General features: G+C 50.1%; 2 protein-coding genes across 2 annotated transcripts in view; both read left to right on the top strand.

The window, feature by feature from the left end:
- LOC146590963 (scavenger receptor cysteine-rich domain-containing protein DMBT1-like) overlaps window positions 1–16618 on the top strand; it is a 33013-nt gene extending 16395 nt beyond the window's left edge. The window contains 5 exon segments of the mRNA XM_085313688.1: window positions 6884–7199; window positions 7524–7537; window positions 8209–8311; window positions 16065–16285; window positions 16599–16618. Coding sequence (XP_085169814.1) covers window positions 6884–7199; window positions 7524–7537; window positions 8209–8311; window positions 16065–16285; window positions 16599–16618 — 674 coding nt within the window.
- Window positions 16619–16624: 6 nt separating this feature from the next.
- LOC146590964 (scavenger receptor cysteine-rich domain-containing group B protein-like) lies at window positions 16625–26546 on the top strand. Its single transcript, XM_085313690.1, is given in 5 exon segments — window positions 16625–16670; window positions 17049–17363; window positions 25017–25146; window positions 25148–25338; window positions 26194–26546. Coding segments are annotated over 5 exon segments (1035 nt in total).
- Window positions 26547–27132: the final 586 nt, after the last annotated feature.

Raw genomic sequence — 27132 nt, forward strand, 5'->3', positions numbered from 1 at the left:
AAGTGGTTGTAGTGGGTGATTCCATGCTGAGGGGGATGGAGGCGACTATCTGCTGACTTGACCCCTCCTCTAGAGAGGTTTGCTGCCTGCTGGGGGCAAGGATATGAGATATGTCTGAAAGGCTACCAAGGCTTGTCCGCTCGTCAGACTACTACCCTCTGCTGCTCTTTCATGTGGGTGCTTACGTTACAGAGAGAAAACTGGAGACAATCAGGGAAGACTTCAAGGCCTTGGGCATGGTGGTCAAGGGTCTGGGAGCCCAGGTGGTCTTCTCATCGATTCTGCCAATTAGGGGGAGGCATAGGAGGAGGAATAGGAAGATTTTCCAAATCAACAGCTGGCTACGCCATTGGTGTTGGCAACAGGTTTTTGATTCTATGACCACGGAACATGGTTTGAAGGCCAACAACTGGTGGGGGGAGATGGGATTCACCTCAKCAAGTGGGGCACATTTGCATTTGCAAACAGGTTAGCCAGCCTAGTAAAGAGGGCTTTAAACTAGGTAAGGAGGGAGGGTTGTCATACAGACAGGCTAGACAACAAAACACAAGTTGGGTTGGGGGGCCTCCAACAGGTACATGCAGCTGGGGATGTGTTTTTGGGACATGGCTATGGGGGACCCCCCAACACCCTTCCTGGGAAACCTGCAGGCATGACTACCTCTCTGAAATGCCTGTACACCAATGCATGCAGCATGGGGAACAAACAGGAGGAGCGAGAGATCTGTGTGCGATCGCAGGCCCGTGATCTCATTGCAATCACGGAGACATGGTGGGATAGCTCACATGACTGGAATGCTGTCATGGATGCCTGTGTGCTTTTTAGGAAAGACATGCCAGGAAGGCAAGGTGGTGGAGTTGTTCTTTGTGTGAGAGAGCAACCGGAATGATTCAAGCTCTGCCTAGGGGGCGAGGAGGAAGGGGCAGTTGGGAGCTTACGGGTAAAGATCAAATGGCAGGCCGGCATGGGGGACACTGTTGTGGGTGTCTACTACAGGCCACCTAACTAGGAAGAGGAAGTCAATAAGGCCTTCTATAGACAGCTGGAAGTAGCCTCACGATCACAGGCACCGGTTCTCATGGGAGACTTCAAGCACCCTGACATCTGCTGGAGGGGCTATACAGCAAGGCATAAACAGTCCAGGAGGCTCCTGCAATGCATTGATGATAACTTCTTGTCACAAATGGTGGAGAAGCCTACAAGGAAGGGTGTCCTGCTGGATCTTGTCCTTATCAACAGAGATGGACTGGTTAGAGATGTGAAGGTCAGGGGCAGCCTTGGCTGCAGTGACCACGAGATGGTGGAGTTCAGGATCCTGCAAGAAAGAAGCAAGGCAACAAGCAGGATTGCAACCCTGGACTTTAGGAGAGTGGACTATGGGCTCTTCAGAGACCTACTTGGTGGAGTCTCATGGGTTAAGGCCCTAGAAGGAAGAGGGGTGCAGGAGAGCTGGCTAATATTCAAACATCACTTCCTCCAAGCTCAGGAGTGGTGCATCCCTATGAGTAAGAAGTCCAGCAAAAGGGGCAAGAGACCTGCATGGGTGAGAATTGAGCTCTTGACCAAATTCAGACAGAAGAAGAAAGTACACAGAATGTGGAAGAGGGGACAGACTACTTGGGAGAATTATAGGAATGCAGTCAGAGTATGTAGAGATGTTGTGAGGAAGGCTAAGGCCCATTTGGAATTGAGTCTGGCAAGGGATGTCAAGGACAATAGGAAGGGCTTCTTCAAATGCATCAGCAGCAAGAGGAGGACTAGGAAAATGTGGGCCCGCTACTGAATGGGGCAGGGGCCCTGGTGAGAAGGGATACAGAGAAGGCAGAATTACTGAATGCCTTCTTTGCTTCAGTCTTCACTGCTAAGGGCAGCCCCCTTTAATCCTGCAGCCTGTATGTGAGGGAGTAAGTCTGGAGAAGGGAAGACTTTCCTTTGGTTGAGGAGGAGAGGATTAGGGATCTTCTGGGCAAGAGACCTTCTGGACAGGCTAGACATAAATCCATGGGCCCAGATGGGATACAGATGCACCCACAAGTACTGAGGGAGCTGGTGGATGTTGTTGCTAGGCTGCTCTCCATCATCTTTGAAAGGTCCTGGAGAACTGGAGAGGTGCCTGAGGACTGGAAGAAAGCCAACATCTCTCCAGTCTTCCAAAAGGGCAAGAAGGAGGACCCAGGCAACTATAGGCCRGTCAGCCTCACCTCCATCCCTGGAAAGGGGATGGAACAGCTCATTCTAGATGTCATCTCCAGGCATATGAAGGATAAGAAGGTGATCAGGATTAGTCAGCATGGATTCACCAAGGGGAAATCTTGCTTAACCAATCTGATAGCCTTCTMTGATGGARTGACTGGCTGGGTAGATGAGGGAAGAGCAGTGGACGTTGTGTACCTTGACTTCAGCAAGGCTTTTGCCACTGTCTCCCATAACATCCTCCTAGATAAGCTCAGGAAGTGTGGGTTAGATGAGTGGACAGTGAGGTGGATTGAGAACTGGCTGAAAGGCAGAGTGCAGAGGGCCATCATCAGTGGTGTGGAGTCTAGTTGGAGGCTAGACTCTAGTTGGAGGCCTGTGGCTAGTGGCGTCCCCCAGGGCTCAGGACTGGGTCCCATCCTGTTCAACTTCTTCATCAATGACCTGGATGAAGGGACAGAGTGCCTTCTCAGCAAGTTTGCYRATGATACCAAGCTGGGAGGAGTGGCTGATGCCCCTGAGGGCTGTGCTGGCACTCAGAGAGACCTGGGCAGGCTGGAGAGTCGGGTGGAGAGRAACCTCCTGAGGTTCAAGAAGGACAAGTGCAGAGTTCTGCACCTTGGGAGAAATAACCCCATTCACCAGTACAAGCTGGGGACTGACCTTCTGGAGAGCAGCTCTGCAGAGAAAGACCTGGGAGTGCTGGTGGATGACACATTGACCATGAGCCAGCAATGTGCCCTTGTGGCCAGGAAGGCCAATGGTCTCCTGGGGTGCCTTAGGAAGAGTGTTGCCAGCAGGTCGAGGGAGATGATCCTGCCCCTCTACTCAGCCCTGGTGAGGCGTCATCTCGAGTACTGTGTCCAGTTCTGTGCTCCCCAGTACAAGAGAGGCATGGAGCTACTGGAGAGAGTCTAGCGTAGGGCTACAAAAATGGTCAGTGGGCTGGAGCACCCTCCCTATGAGAAACGGCTGTGAGAGCTGGGCCTCTTCAGCCTGGGGAAGGGCAGACTGAGTGGGGATCTTATCAATATATATAAGTACCTGAAGGGAGGGTGGCAAGGGTACAGGAACAAACTCTTTTCAGTTCTCCCATGTGACAGAACAAGAGGCAATGGGCAGAAATTGAAGCACATGAAGTTCCGCCTGAACGTGAGGCGGAATGTCTTCACTGTGAGAGTGATGGAGCACTGGAAGAGACTGCCCAGAGAGTTTGTGGAGTCTACTTCTCTGGAGCTATTCAAAGCCTGCCTGGATGAACCCTATCTAATATGCTCTAGGTGACCCTGCTGAGCGGGGAAGTTGGACTAGATGATCTCCAGAGATCCCTTCCAACCTTACTGATTCCATGATTCTACGATATTAGAGTACCATGCAAACAGGAATTCACATATTTGCATGTGTGCCTAGGACATCTGAGTTCAGGGTATGTAAATGCATGTTGCATTTTACAGCCTGCCCCTTCAGTCCCCTCTAGTGTGCTCTGCAAATGGGCTCTGGAGAGGTCATTCCAGTCCATGCCTTCCTGTCCCAGGACACTGAGGCTTCTGACTCATCAGTCACACTGCTTTCCTCATGAAGTAATTAATAAGGGAACCAGAGACACTTCTCTCTGGGAGACTCATTTCTTCATCTTCTGAGTATCTTTGCAGCAAGGTTCACATGGGGGAGTGTTCCTTCAGGATGTCCATGGGGGAGGTTTGAGGACACCAAGGCTGATGAAGAGATGGGGTCAGTATCGGGGCAGGCCCAGAGCTGGGAGAGCTTTACTTTATATCCTGCTCCATCATTCCTTGATCTCTCTGCTTTCCCTAGTCATGACCATGACAATGAGCACAGCTTGAGTCTCTTCCCAGGATCATCTCCTGTACTCTCCCAGCCATGTGGCCTCCCAGTGGGMCAGAACATAGCCCCTGCATGGTCTGCAATAGCACTAGGGGCTGCTTGGCTGTCTGTGCAGGATCCAGAACCACAAGGATTCTTGTGCTCTTTACAGGGTTCTGGGGTGAGTGGCTTTTTATCGCTCTTTCAGCTTCCCTTTTAGTTTCCCACAGGGCATGCAGGGCACATTACATCAAATGTCTAGGGAGGGTACTGGAAGTCCTTTAGATCGAGGTCCTGCAGCTGGTTGTGGAAAGGGGAGTATCGGCTGTGCTGGAGCAGGGACTCCTGTGGTTATTCTTAGGTTTCAGAGGATGTGAAGACTTTTATTATAATCATCACCCTACAGCTACATTCAGGCCTGGGTCCTCTGTGCAAACAGGAGTTCTAGTCAATTGCATAAGGCTGTAAGCCAACAGCCTCCACCCTTCACTTATCAATTCTGAATTTATATAATTGCAAGTATCAGGGCATTTGCCATAAAAAAAGTAAAGCTGTGAGTTGCTGCCATCTGGCTTATGGTGCATGGATTTCCCAGACTCAAATTATTTCCTGAGTATTTTCTTTATTACAGAAATAGTTTATAATAGACTAGTTCATAGATGTAAGGGAGGACAAGAGGATACATGCTTCAGATTAGTGGAGGAAGGGACTGAGGTGTAAAGGTTGACAGGTAGCACAGGGTGAGTCTGTATTAAAAATAATTAAGAGCTCAGCCATTTGGAAAGTCTTCAAATTCTCAAATGCATCTGCATATCTATGCTGCGGATATCTACTATAGTCACTGCAAGTAGTAGCAGAGAAAAATGAACCCCATGGGAAGATCCTGATGGTTTCTCTGACTATACATTCCAGCCTAATAGAAACAATTCACAGTCTCTCCCTGGGAGGTGCAGGCAGGTTTGGAGACTGCAGTGCAGCCACAGGATGGTATTTCTGAGAATTCGTGCCCATGAACAACGCAATGATTTCCTGCCATCTAGCTATACATTTATGCAGTGCAATGACATCAGGTTCATTGTGCACCATGAGTGGCTTTGAATGCTTTCCTTTTGTTGTACCAAGCTATTGATTTATTTGAAATCATTGTCTTTGTGTTCTGCAGCAGCCAAAAAGAATCCGACAAAAAGTTGGATGCCATAAGAAAAGAGCTAAGAACAAGACAGAGGGTATAATTTTGCTGCTATATAAAACTCTGGCACTTCCATGTCTTTAGTACTGGATGTCATGCTGGTCATCCCATCTCAGGAAGGATGTACTGGAATAAGAGATGGTCCAGAGGGTACAGAACGGGTTGTGAGTGCTTGAAAGTTGCTACCTCAGGAGGCTGTGAGGACTGACGTTATCAATGAATTCAGAGAGGAATTAGGCAAAAGCATGAGCAATGTGTCTAAAACCAGATACTGAAGGGAACATCCTTAACATAAGAAATCTAGATGTTGGGAAGCAAGAAGGCAATGGGTCACAGGAGGTGGCCTAGTCTGCATCTCCTGTGTTACTGATGGAGACAGACTGAAAATTTCTCTGACTCAGCAGGAAATTTTGCATGATCTTAAGTATGAGTTAAATAACACTTGGCCAAAATGTGAATCCCCCAACTCCAAACTTGTTTCTGTGTCTCTGTTTCACAGAATCCTTGATATAAAATCTTTTTCTACTTGCACTGAACAAAAACAGTGAATGTGGGGTATAACAGGAACACAATATTTTTCTTGCTTTTATTGGGTTGCGAATGTTAGATTTTGTGACAGCCAATGTACAAGAAGCAATGCTGAAAGTGGAGCATACGTCTGTCTTCCTCTGTGTTCTGCACTGTCTCAATATCAAAGAAGTTTACAAAGAAGTTATTTCCCTTGGAGACAAAATTCCCCTCAGTTAAGTCAAGTCTAACAGAGAYTGCTCCTTCTTGCAGGGTTGAGTTACATGGTGCAAACCATGGGACTTTCTCAGCATGCCCATCTCTGCCCCTGCCTCTTTAAAGATGTTCAGGCCTGAACTACTAGCAGGGATCATTGTGTGAAGCTTTCATTTCATCCTGGTTGTCTCATGTAGGACAGCAACAGGGGTTGTCCCAGGTAGAGAGCAATTGGGAAGGGATGTATTGGTGTGCTATAAGGGTGTTGATAGGACCTTACAGCTTACATTTCCTTCCTTGCAGCTTGCTTCCAAGGGCTATTGGTGGCAGGTCAGTATTGCTAGTGGTGAGTGCGCACACACACACTAAACACCTCCAAATCTGTAGGATGAGGCAATGCAGAAAGTAGAGCACAAGTCTGGTTTTTTTGGATTGTGTGAGATTCACTGTGAGTAGCAGAATAAAGCTCATGCAGTCAATTCTTAACAACCTAGCTGCTGTCAACCACTCTCAGACTAGGAACAGTAAACAACCAGGGTATTTTGGTGGGAAGGATCYCTGCAGCGCAGCTATCTCCAGCACTAGAACAAGCAGGCTGTGGCTTCATCCAGCTGAACCATTGACATTACCAGACGTTATGATGGCTCTGGGGATTTATCACAGGGTAGCACTACCTTTCCAGAGGAAGCTCCCTATTTCCAAACCAGAGCTTCTGTAGGCACAATTCATAGCCACTGCCCCGTTTCTATAGATGTGGAGCTGCACACTAGCTCACAGATGCAACCTCATAGCAGAAGATGCAAGGCTTCAGTAACATTAAGGAAACTTCTATACAAGCAGAGATGACCTCTRTACTAAGGCAGTGTTCAACAGGAAATACCTTTCAGATGCTGTAGGTACCAAACAAATGGGATTTTAACAGTATTTGATGACATTTGGGCTGTTCATTACCAGGTACACTGCAAAAGGATGTTTTGCACTTAGTGAATGGGCCAAATAACTGTGCTGGGAGAGTGGAGATGCTTCATAATGGCTGGTGGGGAACTGTRTGTGATGATGACTGGAATATAAAGGAGGCCACAGTGGTGTGCCAGCAGCTGGGTTGCAGGGTGCCAACATCAGCCCCTGGCTCGGAGCAATTTGGGCCTGGCACAGGACAAATCTAGCTAGATAACGTGAACTGTGTGGGGACAGAAGATGCCCTCTCGGCATGCAGGGCCGGGCCCTGGGGGGAGCATAACTGCAACCATGGAGAAGATGCTGCAGTGGTGTGCTTCGGTAAGCTATGCAGGGGTGTGCAGCCCTCTTGGCCAGACGRTGAGCCCCGCCCCCAGGCACTGTGCTACACTGGGTTCTCCATGAGGAGGGCAGTGAGCAGGCAGCAGGAGGTATGGGAAGGTTTTCAGCTTGTCCACCTGCTCTGCCCCTTCTCAGTGTCCCGGGGGCTGCCCAAGGAGGGAGTTGCAGGCAGGCAGGGAAAGGCTGGTTGGCARTGGTGGCCAAGAGAGTGGGCAGAAGTGCTTGAGGGTTGGAAGCATGGCCATTTCCTCCCTYGCCTCATCCCCAGTGTCCGCAGGGCCAGCACTGTCGGTAGCTGCCGGGAGCCCGGTGCAGGCTGCTGCACAGGGCGAGGGCAGGAGCTTTGCAGGGCGGGGCTGCAGCAGCATGTGTGCTGAGGGCTGGGGCTTTGTAGGAGTAGWGCACTGGTGCTGGGTGCTTGCAGGTGGGCAGTGGCTCAGCCGCCTTGCCCTCACGGCAGCTCCCTTTGGCCTTGGGTCGGAGGCTGTGAGTTGAGAGCCTTTGGGTATTGTAGAGTGGGGGGCTGGCCTCTGCCTCAGAGCAGGGCCATGGTGAGCAGGTGCCCGCAGTGTGCCACGGGAAGAGGCAATGCTTGCGTGCTTGGTGCTGCCATGTCCTGACCTTGCAGCCAAAGGAGTCTGTGCTGGTCCCTCCACCCAGGCACAGGGATGCACTGGGATGGAGAGTGGGAGGCCAAGGGAAAGGTGTGCATTTGCCAAGCAGACTGCTGTGCCCTTTCTTTCCCTGCCCTTACCCCATGCTTGTGGGCATGGAGCAGAAGCAGGAGAGCTGTGCCGGGTCAGAAAGATGCCTCAGCCTTGCCCCTTTGCCCCAGCACTGCAGAGCAGCTTGCAGGCAGCTGGGCAGCTCTCCAGCGCCCTTTCAGCACGAGTGCCCAGAGCCCTGCAGAGCGAGCTGTCCGTGTGCAGAGCCGTGATGAGGTGTCCCCAGCGCACTGCTGTGACCGTTGGCATTTGCAGGCACAGCAGAGCTGGCTCCCCTGTRCCTGGCAAATGGCCCCAGCCACTGTGCTGGGAGGGTGGAGGTGCAGTATGGTTAGGAGTGGGGCACAATGTGCGACAACATCTGGAACCTGGCAACGCTGCAGTGGTGTGCTGGCAGCTGGGCTGCATGGCAGCYGTGGCAGCTCCCGGCGTGGCGCACTTTGGTCCCGGCACTGGGCACATCTKGCTGGATAATGTGAACTGCATGGGCAGCGAGGAGGTCAACAGCAGCCAGGAGCAGCTGCCAGCACCTTTTGCTGAACTGCCACCTTCCCCCTCCCTGGCCAGCACCCGCCAGAAATGCAGGGAAATGACACAGTTGAGGGTTACCTGCACACACGATGCTGGCTTCCTGCCCGCGGCTGCAGTTATGAGCTCCCCAAGGCACAGCACTKCATTCAGAGAGGGCAGCTTCCCTCCCTGTGCAGTGAACTCTGTCCAGCCAGAAGGGACCATATCCCTGCCCAAAGTGAGCTGAGCCRGGSRCSRACAGTGCAGYYYCACAGCCCAGCTGCCAGCACACCACCTCTGCATCCAGCAGGTCCCAGCCRTYATCACAGACGCTGCCCCARCGCTGCTCGTGCAGCACCTCCACCCTTCCTGAGCAGCGCCCGGAGCCRTTCACCAGCTGCACCTCTCTTGGCTCTGCAGGCAGACACACACACACATACGAAGGCCAAGGTGATCCAATGGCSACAGACATGCCTTTCCTCCTCCTGYCCCCATGTTGACCAATGCAGCTCCCCACCCCCAACATGGGAGATGCAGTAGAAGAGGAGCAGGGCAGAAATGCAGACACTCAGGCCAGGCCAATGCATCCTGGTGGAGGAGCAGGCATTTCTGGCACTTAGGTGGGACCAGAAGGGCTGCTCTTAGCTCTGCCCTGCATTACAGTGGGACCTGCCCCCTTGGGCATGTGATGCTCAGCTCCACATGCTGCACAGCCAGTAGATCTTGAGCTGCTGCACAGCCAGTAGATCTTGAGCTGCCCACCCTCCCATTGCATGGTGGTGAGGGGTGTTTGAGAGCTGGGGGACAAGGACAGCACATGGCACAATCCTACCCACCTCTCCACCCCCTAGTATGATGTCAGGTTGAGTGAGGCTGGCCACGAATTTGGCTCAGCATGGACCCCTCAGCCCAGACTTCCCTGTAGTGGCTGGGGAGTGGAAAACAACCAGAACCTTACTCCTTTTGCCACCCTCTCTGCTGTGGCACCTGGATGTAGGAACCCTGCTGGGCACCGCTGTGGATGTACAAATAGGGACAAGCTCTCACTCTAACTACTCCCTTCAAATGCCATGGTTTCCCAGTGTGGCTGGCAGGAGAAGCTGCTGTTCCAAAGGGGAGGGCACCTTTGCCTGATTGCCAAATGCCTTGCCCAAAGACCAGCACTCAGCACTCTGAGGGCAAATGGGGCAGGGAGGCAGTACTCGCGCACACCACACCAGCATCTTTCTCATGGGTACAGTTGTAAGATCCCCAGGGCTGGGCTCTGCATGCTTACAAGGTGGCTTCTGTGCCTTGACACTGCACCCTGTCCAGCCAAATGGGATCATGGCCTTGCCCAAAGTGAGCCTTCCCATGAGCAGACAGCTGTGCCCCACAGCCCAGTTCTGCATCAGGCAGATCCTAGCCATGGTCACAGATGCTGCCCTAGTGCTGGTCATGCAGCACCTCCACCCTCCCCAAGCAGCATCTGGAGTCATTCACCAGCTGGAGCAGAGGGAGTTCTGCAACATACACAGGCAAAGGATCCCACCACAGTGAATGGGCACCCTGAGTGCCTCTGGAGACAGACTGGAAGAGAGACATGCAGACTTTCCACCTCTCCAGCACAAACCTGTTGCCTGTCATTAGCATGCATTATGGGTCAAGCTCCATCTACACATCTTGGCTAGTACCAAGAGCCTGAGGCAGTAGCCCCCAGACCTTCTGCATGCAGTGAGAAGTATGGGCAGCCCCATAGCAGCATCGCAGGGGGCTCATTTAGGCTGGGGCTAAAGCCATTGGCTGACAAGAATCAGTTCTCCATGAGCCATCCTGGTAGGCTCCTGGCCCTGCTCACACCCTCTTCTGCCACAGGAAACCCTCCTGAGCCATGCAGCATGTGAGGGCAAATGAGGGTGTGCACAAAATTGCATCACCTTCCCCATGATGACAGCAGTTCTGCTCCCATGACTTGGTGCTGCATTGAGCCAGGCTGGCCTCCCTGCCTTGGCACTGAACCTCTGCCAGCCAGATGGAGCCATGGCCCTGGCCAAAGTGAGCAAGCAGGAGGTGGACCATGCCATCCCACAGCCCAGCTGCCAGTACACCACCTCCATGCCCAGCATGTCCCAGCCATCATCATCACACAGTTTGCCTGCTGCTCATTGTGCAGCCCCTCTGCTCTCCCACTGCAAGGACCCAACTCATTCACCAGACACAGCTGGGATAGCTCTGAAACAAGGCAGAACTGACAGCCCAGAGCAATAGGGGCATGAGGATGAAAGATGTGGGCACCATTCTGCACACAGCCGACCCGGCTCTGGAACGACCCAAGTCCCCCAGCCTCAGCTAGAGCATCAGTGTGATGGAGGACCATGGGGACCAGGAGAACCGCATAGCCCCTGTGTGTTTCAGGTAGGCYGTGAGGAGCCATCCCATGGCACAGAAGTGCAAATGTGTGTGTGTGTGCAGTGCTAACCGCTGCCCTAGCCAGACACTTTCATACCTGCCCCCAGCTTGGGCACATCTCCATGCCAATGATTGCAGAGCCCTGACAGTACTGCAGCCAGTAGGATGGAGAGGCACAGGCAGAAAGGAGACAAGCAGTAAAGCTTGCTGCACAGGGATACCTTGCCCTGARCTGTGCCAGGACTAATTCTCATCGGCAGAGACTTGGGAACACACCAGCACTCACCCCAACATCAACATTGTCCCATAAATGGCACAGGGCTGAGCCTACTTGGGTCCTTGCACAAACGACACCAGCATCTCCACCACGGTGACAACTGTGAGCTCCCCTGGACTGGGCGATGCACTCTGCCATTGAGGCCTCTGTCCTGGCACAGTTCATGTCATCAAACCAGATATGGCCATATCTGGGCCCAAAGTACACCAAGGCCAAAGCCATGAAGGCCAGACCACAGCCCAGCTGCTGGCACACCATGACAGCCTCACACAGGTCCCAGCCATTGTCACACAATCACACACTGTATCCCACTGCTACTCACAGAAGTTCACCCCCCCCGCAAACCAGTTGGACAATTCATGAGGTAGAGCAGAACTGACTCTGCAAGTCCTGCACCAGGAGGCCAACGGACTGACTGCATTGATGTCTCCGTATGTCTCCCCATGCTGCAGGCAGGATAAATCCAGAGACTCTCAGCATACAGTGTGCTGTGACTAGGAGTGGGGGACATGCAGCTGCATTGCTCTGGGAACAGACCTGGCCACTCATTACAGGCTAATAAAAACATGCAGAGGATTAGCCTGGAAATTAGCATGAAATACATTGCACATTAGAGACTGACTCTAAGGATGGTAATTAGTTATGATCCCCCCGCATGGTTAYGGACTTTGGTATCATCCAGGCTTCAGGGCTTGCATATGCTAAAGTCRCTAACACAGGAACATAGGACAACAGTCATGTAATTCTTATCAAGTAAAGAAAAGAGAATCTAAATTGTAATTCCTGACCACACCACAGCAGTGTCTTCTCCATGGCTGCAATTATGGCTTTCCCAGGGCCGGACCCTGCATGCAGACAGGGCATCTTCGGTCCCCCTGCAGTCTACCTTGTCCAGCCAGATTTGTCCAGATCCTTGCCCAAAGCGAGCTGAGCCAGGGCGGACAGCACCCTCCCGCAGCCCAGCTCCCGGCACACCACTCGTGCCTCCTCTAGATCCCAGCTGTCATCGCAGACGCTGCCCCAGTGCTCCTTGTGCAGCACCTCCACTCTCCACGAGCAGCACCCGGAGCCATYGGCCAGATGGAGTGCAGGTGGCTCTGCAGTGGCCAGTGAGAGAAACACCCCAGTGCATAAATGTGCCCAGGGAGCTGCTGGCTTCCTTGCCTTTCCCCTGGGCATGCAGGTGGCAACGCCCTGTGTGGGTGGAGTGGGGTGGAGAGCCCTGTCCGCTCTTTGCGTGCCACTGTGGACCTGTATGCGGGGCTGCCAGCAAGAGACAGCACAGCCCCAGAGCTCAGCTCACGCTCTTGGAGGCTCCCTGAGAGCTGTGCTTGCAGTGCGCTTGCTCTTGGGCCTCTGCCCGTGGGGTAGGAGCGCAGCTTATCCAAGCACACCACACCGGCATCTTCACCATGCTTGCAGGTATGCTCTCCCTGGGGCCTGACCCTGCACGCTGACAGGGCCTCCTCGCTGTCTGTGGAGTTCATGTTCTCCAGCCAGATGTGCCCAGTGCCATGCAGYGCACCTCCTGTATATCACGTCTTCTACCTCCAGGAGAGAACAAAGCTGAGTCTGGGGTCAAATCACATTCCCAGAGCAGAGGCAGTGGCTCCAGGGAGGTTTCTGCCCAGAGGCATTCCATGCTCTGGGGAGTGCCCAGCAYTGAGCCTCATGCACAGGGTCCCGTCCCTGGGATTTTGGTCTCTCTAGCTGGGCACGGATGGACTGTCTTCAGTACCCAAGCAGGSAACTGGTGATTGCAGAGTCAGTCTGGTCTGATTCTACTCAAATTGGTGCAATGCATATTGCTCTAGAGGGCCCGTTTCACTCCTACRATGATGGAAGGAGCCCAGACAACTTGCTAGATGCCAATTTYCTTTCYCTCTCCCCACTCTCCTGGGTTGGGCTGGTCCTCCTGAGTGTCCTGGAGATGTCCTTGCATGTTCTATTCCCTAATGAGCACATTTTCCTCTGCCCCTTCAGGGCAGTGAGTGCACTTTACACAGCTAGTCCATGGACAGCATTCACTGCACAAATTGCCCTCTATGCAGCCAGCATCCCTGGCTCCTGATTTCCTTTGTCTTGCTCCCCCAGCACACCCACAGGCCCACCCAGAAGATTACTTTAAATGTGGGGGGAGCATTTTCTATCCAAGGTGGCTCCTTCACTGCCTTTCGTTCTCAGGAGAGCAGGCTGTTAGCAAGRCTGGTTTATCAAGTCTGGTYTCTCCCTGTAGATCTGCTCGTTCCAGAAGGCTTGTGGCTTTGGTAGTAGTAATCTCCTAAGAGTCCTTCCTGATCAGATGCTCAGGAACATCTCAAGTGCTTTGTCGAGGTGCTACACAGCGAGACATAGGGCAGCATGTGTGTTGAGAGCTGGGACWTGCAGGATGCAGAAGTGCTATGCCGGGAGCTGGGCTGTGGGGTGGCACTCTCAGCTTCCAGCAAAGCTGATTTTGGAAAAGGAGAGGGCCCCATCTGGCTGGTGAGCATCAGTTGTTTAGAGTCAGAAGCCATACTCTCTGAGTGTCTGGGTATGTCATGGGGAGTCCAGCAATGCCATCACAGAAAAGATGTTAGTGTTGAGTGCTCAGGTAACCCTCTGGTGTGAACGCCTTACCAGGCTGTGATAAGTAATGTAACAGAGGGTGGAGTGTTGTGGTTAGGGAGAGGGGCCTYTCTCCTGTCAGAGTCTCAGCTGATGCCATGTCAAGAGAAGAAGTAGCAGTTTTGTGCTTCAGGGAGGRCCAACACTGCAATGAGAGCCCTAGTGCAGCACATGAGGGTTACCCAAAGGGCCCTGGTCCCCTGTGGTCTCCTACAATGGAGCTGTCACATCTGTGCCCAGGTGGTGGTGTGGAGTCAGAGCAGAGGTATGTGCCACACAACACAGGGTCTGTGCAGAGTCCTCACTCCATGGTCAGAGATGGCTGTTGATTTTGGTGGGGACTACTGGGCAATCCACTATGATCAGGAATGGAGGGCTGAGCTGGATCAGCCAGGTCAGATATGGTCACACCTCTGAGGCCAGATTGTTGTTGCAGGCTCTGAGTGTGATGAATAGGGGCTGTCAATCTGTGGGCAGTATCTTACACTGTTCCTAAGGTGGAACATAGCAATGTTGAGCAACACTCTCCACTTGGCATAGTGCAAAGCAGAAACAGTATTCTTCACCAGTGCAGAGGGAAAATCAGTCAAGCACAGTGATCTTAGAGAYACAAATGATGGTGGAAGATCATAGAATCATAGAATCGGTAAGGTTGGAAGGGACCTCTGGAGATCATCTAGTCTGACCTCCCTGCTCAGCAGGGTCACCTAGAGCATGTTAGACAGGGTTGCATCCAGGAGGGCCTTGAATATCTCCAGAGAAGGAGACTCCACAAACTCTCTGGGTAACCTGTTCCAGCGCTCCGTCACTCTCACAGTGAAGACATTCCSCCTCACGTTCAGGCAGAACTTCCTGTGCTTCAATTTCTGCCCATTGCCTCTTGTCCTGTCACATGGGAGAACTGAAAAGAGTTTGTCCCCATCCCCTTGCCACCCTCCATTCAGGTACTTATACATATTGATAAGATCTCCCCTCAGTCTTCTCTTCCCCAGGCTAAACAGGCCCAGCTCTCACAGCCATTTCTCATAGGGCAAGTGCTCCAGCCCTCTGATCATCTTTGTAGCCCTATGTGGGACTCTCTCCAGTARCTCCATGCCTCTCTTGTACTGGGGAGTACAGAACTGGACTCCAGATGAGGCCTCACTAGGGCTGAGTAGAGGGGCAGGATCACCTCCCTTGACCTGCTGGCAACACTCTTCCTAAGGCACCCCAGGAGACCATTGGCCTTCCTGGCCACAAGGGCACATTGCTGGCTCATGGTCAACTTGTCATGTCCCTAAGTCACAAAATAGTATCAATGTTAAAAATAGTTCTATATAGCTGCCCAGTTTTTGCACTGTTGAGCATATCAATTGTCAGCTGAGGAATATCCCAGACACGGTCTTGACATGGTTGACTCTGGGGTCATGTCCTTCTGGGTCAGCAGGTGAAAGTCAGGCTGGATATTCTAAAATAGCACTAGTTGCTTSTGTTTGATCTGGGAGAAGGCCTACAGGGAGGATTTGCAAAGCAGTCACATCGTGCTTGCCTTCTCTGCATGGAATTTGAGTTAGTTTCTCAAATGCCGCACTCAGGCAAATATTTTACAAAGATACTTTCAATAGTCTGAGCATTTATRTGCTGTAGTTTCATGTTGGATCGCTGCAATCAAAAACAAACCAGACATTAATCCTGCAAACCAGGTTGGTCACTGGGGGAAAAGAAAGAAAAGTTCAATCTTATTATGTGAGTTTTCTTCTATTATGCTGCAAATAAGGCAGGCTGACCTTTTCTTGAGTGTCTTACATGCAAAGCTTTTGGAGCTATTGCTTACTTTTTGCTAAGCTGAATAGGAGGAGTGTTATCTGTAAAGAGTCCTTGACCATAACTCTGCTTTAAATGACCAGAGCTCTAAAAACATCCCCTAAGTCAGCAGTTTGCAGTGTTCAATCAATGGTTTCTGAAGCATCATTTTCATTCAGAGAGATGCCTCTTTATGTTCAGGGGACAGAGAGAAAGAGGGAAAAGATATCACAAAAATTTCCACTATCAGATTCTACTGGATATGTGATTTTTCTCATTTCCACTGATTGGTATTGCTAGAATTCAGTTGTTTTTCAGTGATCCACCCTTTTACATGACTGTACATTCAAGTGATGAACTGAGTTTATCTGGAAGCTCTCAGATGCGTAAGGGAAAGTGGGTATTCCTGCAGCATCAGAGCTGTCTAGGTGCTTTACCTTCTGTGTTTGTTCATTTCAGAACCACCTCCCTTTCAGCTGGTGAATGGCTCCAGTCACTGCTTGGGGWGAGTTGAGATGCTGCACAACCAGCAGTGGGGCAGTGGCATTGGCTGGGACATGTAGGATGCAGAAGTAGTATACCGGCAACTAGGCTATGGGTTGGCACTGTCAGCCCCAGGATCAGTTGAGTTTGGGCATGGACATGGCCCCATCTGGCTGGACAAGGTGAATTGCTCTTTGACAGAAGTTGCACTCTCTGAGTGCAGGTCTCAGCCATGGGGACAACATGATTGTACCTATGGAGAAAATGTTGGTGTGGTGTGCTCATGTAAAATCCATTGGAGCTATTTGAGATGCCCTAYGCTCCCTGAAGCATTTGCAGAGCAGACGAAGGGCAGCAAAAAAACATCATAGGCATCAGAACTGGATCATTTCCTTATGCTTGTCCAGTTGAACAGCTGTCTGGACTGCATTGGTGAAGGGCTGAGGTCTCCATTCCTTGACCCACAAAGGCATCTGCTCCCTGCCTTAGATTATTCTTCCTGTGCGTAACTCCCGTGCTAGCCCAGTGTGTGTGTGTGGGATGCCATAGAGTACCTAGAATACTATTTCTTTAACATGAGACTGAATTCTGTCTGTAGGGCTTGACTGGCTAGCTTGAGCATAGATGTCTGCCATCCTTTARTATGCCATAGGACCCAAGAGATTCAGAAGTGTCTGGCAGCTGTAGCATGTGACTTATGGAAGTTCTAGATCCTTCTGGAGTGGAACAGGAGGCCAAACATGATCCCCTAGGGTGTTTCAGATGTCAAGAGGGCATGTAAACCACAGACTTGGAGGGTGGTAGAGCATTCTTCAGAATGCATCTAATCAGCAGTTGGCARTGGTAGCACAGGCTTGGAGCAGTCCTCTGAGGAGAAAGCCCAGACTCAAGGAAAGTGCAATTTTCTCCACTCTCTGCAGTAAATGGCCTGGATACATTTCCCTGCCTTGGTTCTCCACTGCTGTTTTCTACATAATTATTTTCTGCCTGAGGAAATACCCAACAACCTCCCCAAGTCTTAAACTGTCTGTGTGCTTCCTGGTTTCAGAGCCATCTGCTCTTCGGCTGGTGAATGGCTCCAGTCGCTGCTCGGGGAGAGTCGAGGTGCTGCATGACCAGTGGTGGGGCACCGTGTGTGGCAATGGCTGGGACATGCAGGATGCAGAAGTGGTGTGCTGGCATTTGGGCTGTGGGACAGCAACATCTGCACCCAGCTCAGCTCACTTTGGSCACGGACATGACCCCATCTGGCTGGATGGAGTTGACTGCACAGGAACRGAAATCTCCCTGCCTGGGTGCAGAGCCAATTCATGGGGACTACATACCTGCGCCCATGGAGATGATGCAGGTGTTGTATGTTCAGGTAAACCATTTGCTGCATGTCCATAGTGGAAAGCTGTCATGTATTCATCGGTCATGCGAAAGACTTGAGTCACATTATTCTCATGTCTTTGAGCTCAGTGCCACCATTAAGCTGGGCAGAAGTCCATGGCTAAATCTGGTGACAAACTAAWGCATTGAAGCTTTTAGCTGAAACTTGCGATTCTGACAAATCTCAGTGTTTTCTACTTTCAAGCTACCTTCATGAATTTAATGCATTGCATCTCTGCCTRCCCTGTCCCATTATATTTAGGTTTATAGGAAATCGATCTGGCTCTATTTTGCTTGCATTATGCCTATTGCRTTGTCCAATGTTCATGTGACTTCGCAAGGAAATCTTGGATCATTCTGAATCAAACAGAGCTGACARCTGGTAGAAAGTTTGCAAGCCAGGGAATTGCCTGATGTTGTGAGCACGGGAGGCTGTATTTGAATTATGACAACCTGGAGTTGAATTCATCTCTGGAAGATGGGAATGAAGGTGACTTTYATGTGCCTGGCAGAGAGCTGAGAAGAGAAAGAGACTGTAAGGAATGAGTGCTTGATTGCATGGTAGGGAAGCCTGGGGAGGTGCTGAGCTCACAGCCTTGGTCCCTCTGCCAGGCACAGCTGTGAGCAACTYCATCATCCCACTGTCAATACCTCTTCTGCTGAGCCTGGTGGCATCACTAGCTCTTGCACTGCTGATTGRGGCTGTCCTGCTCTTGATGAAGAAAAGGCCACAGTCCAGGGTTTTTCTACACTCAGCAGYTGAGCCTTTACTCTTACTCAGATAACCGTAGAGGATGGGGGTAATCAGGACTGGTTCAATGTGGGTGGGGTGGGGGTCCTGTCTGCTGTATCRGTCTTCTTGGAGCAAAGCCTAGGGCACTGCAGAACACTGACCACATAATAAACTAGATAGGAGCAGAAGTAACTGCTTTTTTTTTGTCCCAGGGCAAGCCAACAGCACAGGGACACACCCTTTGCAATGTCCTAGTCCCAGGGCTGTGCAATGTTCTTGTCCTGATGGACGGCATATTGCTTTCATTGCAACAGCCCCATAACTTTATCTGCAACCTCAGCATTGAGCGGGGGCTGTCATAGATCATCCATGGTCTCTGATGAGTGGGGCCTTCTGACATTATGTCCCTCTGCTTCGTAGGTAATGAGCTGGAGCTGAATTTCCTGGGAACTCCCTGGATCCGAGGAGGTGGTCATCTTACAGCCATAGCAGGAGTTTCTGAAGATCCTGGCAATGAAATGATCTGACTAGTGAAAGCCAAGAGAATGACACTGCCCCAGAATAAATGTGAGGGTGGACAGGATAAAAATTGCAGCTTCCTCCCAAATACTGCATCATGACCAGAGCATTGGTGCAGACGTGAGCTGCAAGGTCACTTCCCTGTGTATCCAGTTCTGGTGGTGTGTGCTGGGGACAACATATGAAAAGAAGAACTTCAGGTCTCAGATACTTTTAGTATTTGATATAGCTGTAAAAATAAATTGTTCCTTTATGACATGGTCAGAACAGCTCTTACTGCCCTTATAATCCAAATTCAGGAAAAATCTTGGCTCCAGATCAAATCTCAGTGTCTTTGTTAGGGCTCAGATGCCCTGCATCTCCTCTCACCACCACATTCACCAGAGATGCTCCTTTGGGAAGAGTGAACTCTACCCTTAGGTTGTGCTCAGTGTGATATGCTTGGGGACAGGAAACAGTAGTTCAAATTTCACAGATACGTGGTTGAACTGACCTTGTGCACAAGAGGGGCAAAAGACTGAGAAAGCAGAGTCTGAATGGATGCAGTTCTTGGAGCTCTAAAAGCAGGGAGGGCTCTCACAGGTGCAGATGTGGGCATCTGGATGCAGATAAAGGCCCCAGGCTGTCCCATGAAAGATCATTAGATGACAGCATTTAGTCATTTAGCATTCAATACGGAACATTGCACTTCAGAGGGGTTTGTCTGCTTCTAGGAATCACTTTTGCACAACCATATTACTATAAGTAACAAGCAAAAGGTTCATGGAAGATTTGCCTCCTGGACCAGTTTCAGCTATGCAYTAGGCTGCAGAAGCAGGCAGGAAGGAAAGATCCAAGTGAAGAGGTTGTTAGTGTATGTACTGTGACAGCAGAACTTTCTCTCCACTGGAAAGTGAGACCTCAGACATGTGCCAATGAATCTTGCATGTGAGCAATATTGTATGACGTCTCCTTGAAAACCTTGCAGAAAAATGTTGAATTATGAAACAATTAAAAGTGTTGCGTGGATTGCTGTTGCCATGTGAAATGCATGGGCTGTAATAAAGCAATGGAAAATGTTGTGGGAAATATGGCCCATAGAGAAAATGAAAAGTCTTGGAGGGAACGGCTCGGCTCACTTACCTGACTCAGACATTTCCAAAGGACTGGACAGTTTTATACTGATAGAGACATACTTTCACTTCCCTTTGGATAGACCTCTGAACCTTATATGAGATTAATCAGCCTCGGAGCAAGGGGAGGAGGAGTGGAGCTTCCAAACTATTGGCTGAAGATTCATTTATATGCTGAAAACTTCAACTATATTAAGARTATGGGGAAAGACACAGAATGAGGTTTGTGCTAAAGCATTTTGTAGATAGGCGTTGGCCTGTGAATTCCCTATGTAACAATGAACGRTAAGAATCAATTCAATGAGGTGCCCAAAACCCAAGGGTGTATGCAACTTAATCTCAGCTGCCTATTCATAAYTACATAGTCTCTGGACCCCCATTATTTTTCATAGGCTACTTTGAGAGCACAGAGATTTACAAAGACTGAGTCTTTCATATATGTCCTGGTGCTGTGGATCAGGCTTTGCCAACCTGACTTCAGAATGCTGCCTTGTGGATAGACAGACKTCAGCTGGAGGGTGCTGGTTATTGTATATGAGGGAATTGTCCCTCAGAACTCCTTATTTAGGCAAAGGAAAGCAGACTTTTTATCTTCCACAAACACCCTGGTGTATCTCAGGAWGGAGGTCACCTTTGGACTTCTGCAATATAAAGCCAGTCTTTCAATCTGTTTTCCCAAAGAGAAAAGAGCACTGCTAGGACACAGCCTAGTACTGATATTTCCAGCTGAATCACCCACTCTGGAAGTGATTCCTTCAGATGACTCTAAACAGGATCTRAGGGGAGAAGCTTGGATGGAACTTGACATTTTTAGACGTCTAAATTGGGGAAGCTGATTCCCACTCCTGTGACTGTATTCTGGCATGCACAAGTTATGAAGAGCAAATCTGAATGCCCAGCAAGTTTCTGACTATCATCAGTGGTATTCYATTTGCCAAATTTTGTACTTCTGTATGGCTCAACCCTTAAGTTTTGCAAGTGTTGTTTTGATTTCCCAGGTAAAAYAGAAGTGGGAATTCACTGAAAAGCAGGAAGGCTTTTCCCAAGGGTGCAAACCGCCATAAGTCAGTGCTGCAAACCCTCCCACTGAAGGACCTGCAGCCCAGATCTGGCTGGAAATCATTGAGGTGGGGATGAAAGAGGGCAAGCATAGCTGCTGGGAAGGGGGAAGCCTAATAGGTATTTCTGCACTGGCGAGGCCACTTAAACATATTCTAACTGCAGGACTAAATCCCAGTCAGGGCCAGGGGATGCAGGGAGAAGGGGTCAGTGCAAAAGGCAGGATCAATGTGGGGCAAAGACAGGCAGGTCACTGCAGAGGAGGGGACAAACAGGCCCTCATARTCTTGCAGGCAGTGATTGCACCGAACTCAGCTTGCATTTCTCACTARGATAATTACCTGCCCTAAAGTGTGCACTACTGGCATGGGGTTTTCAGGACATTGCTTGTTGACCCTACAGAAGAATCTGTTTAGCTGTGCTGGAGTAGGGCTCCTGATCTACCTTACATGTCTCTGRTGAGTGACTTTGTATCTCCCTGCCAGCTATCCCACATTTCCAGCACCTTTCCTCTGATCAGTTTTCACATGGGAGGAGCTACATTCTAGAAGAGTATTCAGTTTGGAAAAGAGGGATCTGTTAATTGCAGGAACAGGGGGAAAGTGGCCAGCACTCCTGGGTTTTGCACTGTGTATGTTAGAGAAGTGAGGCTGGAGAATAGAATAGAGAACAGGAGGACAGTGACAGATACTCTGTCACCCATTGAATTTCACTGGTTCTGAGAGATAGTACAAAGCCTCCTTTGAACTGCCAGCCTTCAGAAGCAAAAGAAAAAGGGTGGTTGGAAGGAGAGCTTACTGTCTGGGCAATTATTCCRGCCTCTGTACTATTGCTCTTGCACAGACCTGTCGGGAAATGTTTGGGGCCTTACCAGCCTGTTACAGTTAAGACCAGAACCTGGTTATTTGTGTTGGCCACTTCTTCAGGGCTGTCCTGTGTGTTTATAAAAATAGAGCACAAAGTCATATTTCCTCTAGCACAGACAAGAGCAGGTATTTCCCTCTTCAACCTGTAGATAGGAAARCTTTTACAGAAGATGACTAATTGTKCTGCAAGACCTTTTCAATAGGTGGGATGTGGCYGTSTTGTTGCCTTTTTCTTTTTCTTCTAGCTGCTTCATTTGGTACTTCTTTCTTTCCAAATAAGGTCCCTTCTGATTTTCATGCAGTACTTCAGTGCACAACATGAGTGCTTGCTCTCGGGCACAAGRCAACTAGTGTACAAGAAACTCCCCACTGGCTGTCGGTTTTCCATGTTTCCTCCTGTTCCTAATGCAGTGTAACCAATCTGCAAAGGAAGAAAGTGTCTTGGGATAGGAGATACAAAGCTAACAAACTGCAACTCTGTGTATACTTATTGTAGCTGCCTCTCTCATTCTTCCAGGCTTACAGAGAGCAGAATGTGTTGGACCATCTTCCTCAGGTCGTGTTAGGTTCAAGGAATCACAAAGCAAATTTTAGCATTGAATGACAGAACTAATGAATCTTGGTATTGGGCTTTCTGATTTGCACCCTCTGCCTCYTCTTCCCTCCCACAATAATTTCAGCTCCGCAGTCCTTGACCTCTGGGMTTTCCTTCTGTCAATAGCTCATCTAATGCATATTGCCTCTGCTCCTCCTGTCTCTCATCACCAAGCCCTCACCACTCAACTCTGCCATTCTCCTGTGCTCCGAGCTGCTGGTGTGGAGCAGCATGTGCTGACTGGCAGCTGGTTACATGGGTGCTGACAAGCTAGTTGCCATGACATGGGGCTCAGCTCCCCAGCTGGCCAGGCAGTGGAGGCACACATGTAGGTCTCTCTTTAAAACTACTGAATGGGKCAGGGGCCCTGGTGACAAGGGACACAGAGAAGGCAGAATTACTGAATGCCTTCTTTGCTTCAGTCTTCACTGCTAAGGGCAGCCCCCTTTAATCCTGCAGCCTGTATGTGAGGGAGAAAGTCTGGAGAAGGGAAGACTTTCCTTTGGTTGAGGAGGAGAGGATTAGAGACCTTCTGGACAGAAGGTCCAGAAATCCATTGGCCCAGATGGGATGCAGCCACAAGTACTGAGGGAGCTGGCGGATGTTGTTGCCAGACCATTCTYCATCATCTTTGAAAGGTCCTGGAGAACTGGAGAGGTGCCTGAGGACTGGAAGAAAGCCAACATCTCTCCAGTCTTCCAAAAGGGCAAGAAGGAGGACCCAGGCAACTATAGGCCAGTCAGCCTCACCTCCATCCCTAGAAAGGGGATGGAACAGCTCATTCTGGATGCCATCTCCGGGCATATGGAGGAAAAGAAGGTGATCAGGAGTAGTCAGCATGGATTCACCAAGGGGAAATCTTGCTTAACCAATCTGATAGCCTTCTCTGATGGAATGACTGGCTGGGTAGATGAGGGMAGAGCAGTGGACGTTGTGTACCTTGACTTCAGCAAGGYTTTTGMCACTGTCTCCCATAACATCCTCCTAGATAAGCTCAGGAAGTGTGGGTTAGACGAATGGACAGTGAGGTGGATTGAGAACTGGCTGAAAGGCAGAGCGCAGAGGATCATCATGAGTGGTKYRGAGTCAAGTTGGAGGCCTGTGGCTAGWGGMGTYCCCCAGGGCTCAGKACTGGGTCCCATCCTGTTCAACTTCTTCATCAAYRACCTGGATGARGGGACAGAGTGCCTTCTCAGCAAGKYYRMYRATRMYAMSMWGSKRGGAGKRGYKGMTGMYSCYSMKGRSKGYKSTGSYRSYMMKMRRRRMSWSSKSRGSMKGSWGRRKWGKKKGGMRRRGAACCTCCTGAGGTTCAAGAAGGACAAGTGCAGAGTTCTGCACCTCRGAAGAAATAACMCCATGCACCAGTACAAGCTGGGGACTGACSTTCTGGAGAGCAGCTCTGYAGAGAAAGACCTGGGAGTGCTRTTGGATGACAYRTTGACCATGAGCCAGCAATGTGCCCTTGTGGCCAGGAAGGCCAATGGTCTCCTGGGGTGCMTTAGGAAGAGTGTTGCCAGCAGGTCGAGGGAGGTGATCCTGCCCCTCTACTCAGCCCTGGTGAGGYGTCATCTCGAGTAYTGTGTCCAGTTCTGTGCTCCCCAGTACAAGAGAGACATGGATCTACTAGAGAGAGTCTAGCGTAGGGCTACAAARATGRTCAGAGGGCTGGAGCATCTGCCCTATGAGGAACAGCTGCAAGAGCTGGGCTTCTTTAGCCTGGGGAAGGGMAGACTGAGGGGGGATCTTATCAATRTGTATAAGTACCTGAAGGGAGGGTGKCAAGGGTACGGGRACAAACTCCCATGTGACAGRACAAGAGGCAATGGGCARAAATYGAAGTACTGGAAGTTCCGCCTGAACATSACRGGGAATATCTTCACTGTGAGAGTGACRGAGCGCTGGAACAGGTTACCCAGAGAGGTTGTGGMGTCTACTTCTCTGGAGATATTCAAAGCCTGCCTGGATGCAACCCTGTCTAACATGCTCTAGGTGACCCTGCTGAGCAGGGAGGTTGGACTAGATGATCTCCAGAGGTCCCTTCCAACCTTACTGATTCTATGATTCTATGATACCTCTGTGGGAATTTAATAGAATAGAGAGTGGTAGTGCTTTGTTCATGTGCTTGTTAAAGGGTTCAAATGTTACATTAGGGCTGGCAGAARGACAACATGACTGCAGAGGCATTATTTTCTGGGGAATCAGGCTAAAATTTGGCATCTGATCAACTCTGAGAATTCTTTTAGACTAATCCCCTCCCCTGGGAAATGAACAGCACTGYCAGCTCCTGCCAGACAGGTCTAACCTGTTCTTAATTCCGTAACAATGGGTATCTGAGACCTGCTGGGCCATTGCTRGTGGTGGCAAAAACTAGCATACAAGAGCCACTTGTGCCAAAATTGTCTCAATAGAAACTGTTGTACAGATGTGTCATCTCCATGGCGCACCATGCACACTAGAAAAAAAGCTTTTCTCCTTCTCTTGTCCCGACATCCTCAGGAACCTCAGCCACAGCTGGAAAGATCACAAGTTACTGGGCCCATGAGGTGTTACCCCGATAAAGCAGTGATCAGCCCCAGCTCTGTCCAGAGGCGGCTGTGTGTTAATACTTATGGGGCGCAATCAACAAACATAGTGCAGTCAATGGACGCTGTGCAGGGCAGAATGGTCAGCTGGGTCATGCAGTACCCCAGAAATGATGGACAAAGAAGTTTTCATGATGTGTTTTTTCTGCTTTTTGCAGAGCTAGCCAGTCACCCTCTAGATCATCACACTAGCCTCATAGTGCTCTGTCTGGTGAATGGCCTGAACTGTTRCTCTGAAAGAGTTGAGTTACTTCATGAACACCAGTGGGGAACTGTATGTGATGACAGCTGGAGTTTTACTGAAGCCAAAGTGTCAGCAGTTAGGCTGTGGGATTGCAATATCAGCCCCTGGCTCAGCTTACTTTGGCAAGGGATCTGGTCCCATTTGGCTAGACAATGTTCAGTGCAGTGGGGCAGAAGCTGCCCTCTCTGAATGCCAGGCTAGGCCTTGGGGTGTAAATAACTGTGACCATGGAGAAGATGGTGGGGTTGTATGCACAAGTAACCATCAATAATATCATGTATACAGATCAGGTGAAGGTCAGTGGAGGATGCTTTGCTACAGGGATTAATATCTCTCTCAAAACTTCAGCAAAGGGCTGGACAGCAGAAATTTTGGCACGGGTTCATTGTTCCCTTTTTGCCCTGCTACAAAATAGTATGCAGCATTCCTTAGCACACCAGTCATCCTTCTGTGAAGCTAGGAGCAGTGGTGATAATTGGAGGGAACGTTCTCCTCTGGGTAGTGCATGAAGAATTGCTCTTAAATGGGCTAAATGGATGTGCACAAAGGCACAGGAGAGAGGAAGAGYGCAGGGCCAGGTGTTAGAGCAGCTCCTAGCCAGGTCACAGCCCCCCATGCTATAGGGAGCAGTAGATCACAAGCTCACAGACTATGCAAGGACTAGAGCACAGGAGCCTTTTGAAAGAGAAAGGACAGTGGCAATGGGGTCTGCAGACATCCTCTCCCATTGTAGATTGCTGTAATCACCATGATAATGTGATGGTGTTTCTGGACAGCCATCCAGGAGAATTTAAAACAGATTATAGCAGTTTATGGTGGCAATTTGCTAGGGTTYGGTTGGTACACGAACAGTAAGGCTTCTGAGGCCATATAGCTGGTTTTTTTACATCTGCATTATTTAGCCCCAAACTTTAAACATTCCTCAACAGCTCTATGTGAACACAAGTATCTTTTTGTACTAAATGCTAGGGAACTTTCTCTGGCAAGAGTCTTGCTGGCTTTGAAACTATTGTAGGATGCAGCTACTGAGGACAGYGGTGGCATCTTGATTTGTTTGTAGGAGATCTGGTCTAATGTTCCCCTTGGTGTCTCTTGCCTTGTGCCATCAACAGACACTGCCACTGAAGTGTCATCTGAACTGCACCTGGAGAATGGCCCCTGTCTCTGTGCTGGGAGAATGGAGGTGCTCCACAGCTATCACTGGGGAACAGTATGTGATGACGACTGGAGTTTAACTGAAGCCACAGTGGTGTGCTGGCAGCTGTGCTGTGGGACAGCAATCTCAGCCCCTGGCTTGGCTCACTTTGGACAAGGGTCTGGCCATGTCTGGCTGGATAATGTGAACTGCGCAGGGGCAGAAACTGCCCTCTCTCAATGCCAAGCCAGGCCTTGGGGATCCAATGACTGTGACCATGGGGAGGATGCTGGTGTGGTGTGCTCAGGTGACCCATATTCAATGGTCTAAGTACAATACAGTTTGGGCTGCAGTATCAACACAATCACTTCCTGGCAGTCAGGAATGGGTGCCTTTTCCACTTCCTGGTAAAACCCTTTTTCAGAGAATGGCATGAARGTCACAGTAGTGATTTCTTCCCTGGGTCAGTGCAGACTACAAGACTTCAGCATGCTCTTAGTGTGATTTTATGCAAAAAGGGACACAGAATGAGAGTCCTTCTCCTATCTCCTCCTTTCTGATAGCACTACTTACATTTCAGCAGGCAACAGATCCTACAACTTTCTATAGTCACTGTTGACCCCAGCACCCTTTGTCAGACACTAGGCCCCAAGCGCTGGAGTTGTGACCCCTTCTCATCTGAGCTGATGAATGAAAAATCCCAAGCCATCTCTGGTAATGTATCCAGCAACAGGATCTCTGTTCACACATTTCCCTGGTGGCTGGAGGCCATTTGTGGCCATGAAGAAGATGCTAGTATGCTGTGCTCAGGTAACCCTGCAGGTACTACACAAACTGTCATGGGGAATCAAAATAAAGATGTTTTCCTGGCTGAGCTAGTGTCCGTCCAAGGGGTGCTTAGAGATGGCACCCCAGA

This window comes from Rhea americana, unplaced genomic scaffold, assembly GCF_003343005.1.
Source record: "Rhea americana isolate MKP2758 unplaced genomic scaffold, rheAme1 scaffold_393, whole genome shotgun sequence".
Lineage (NCBI taxonomy): Eukaryota > Metazoa > Chordata > Aves > Rheiformes > Rheidae > Rhea > Rhea americana.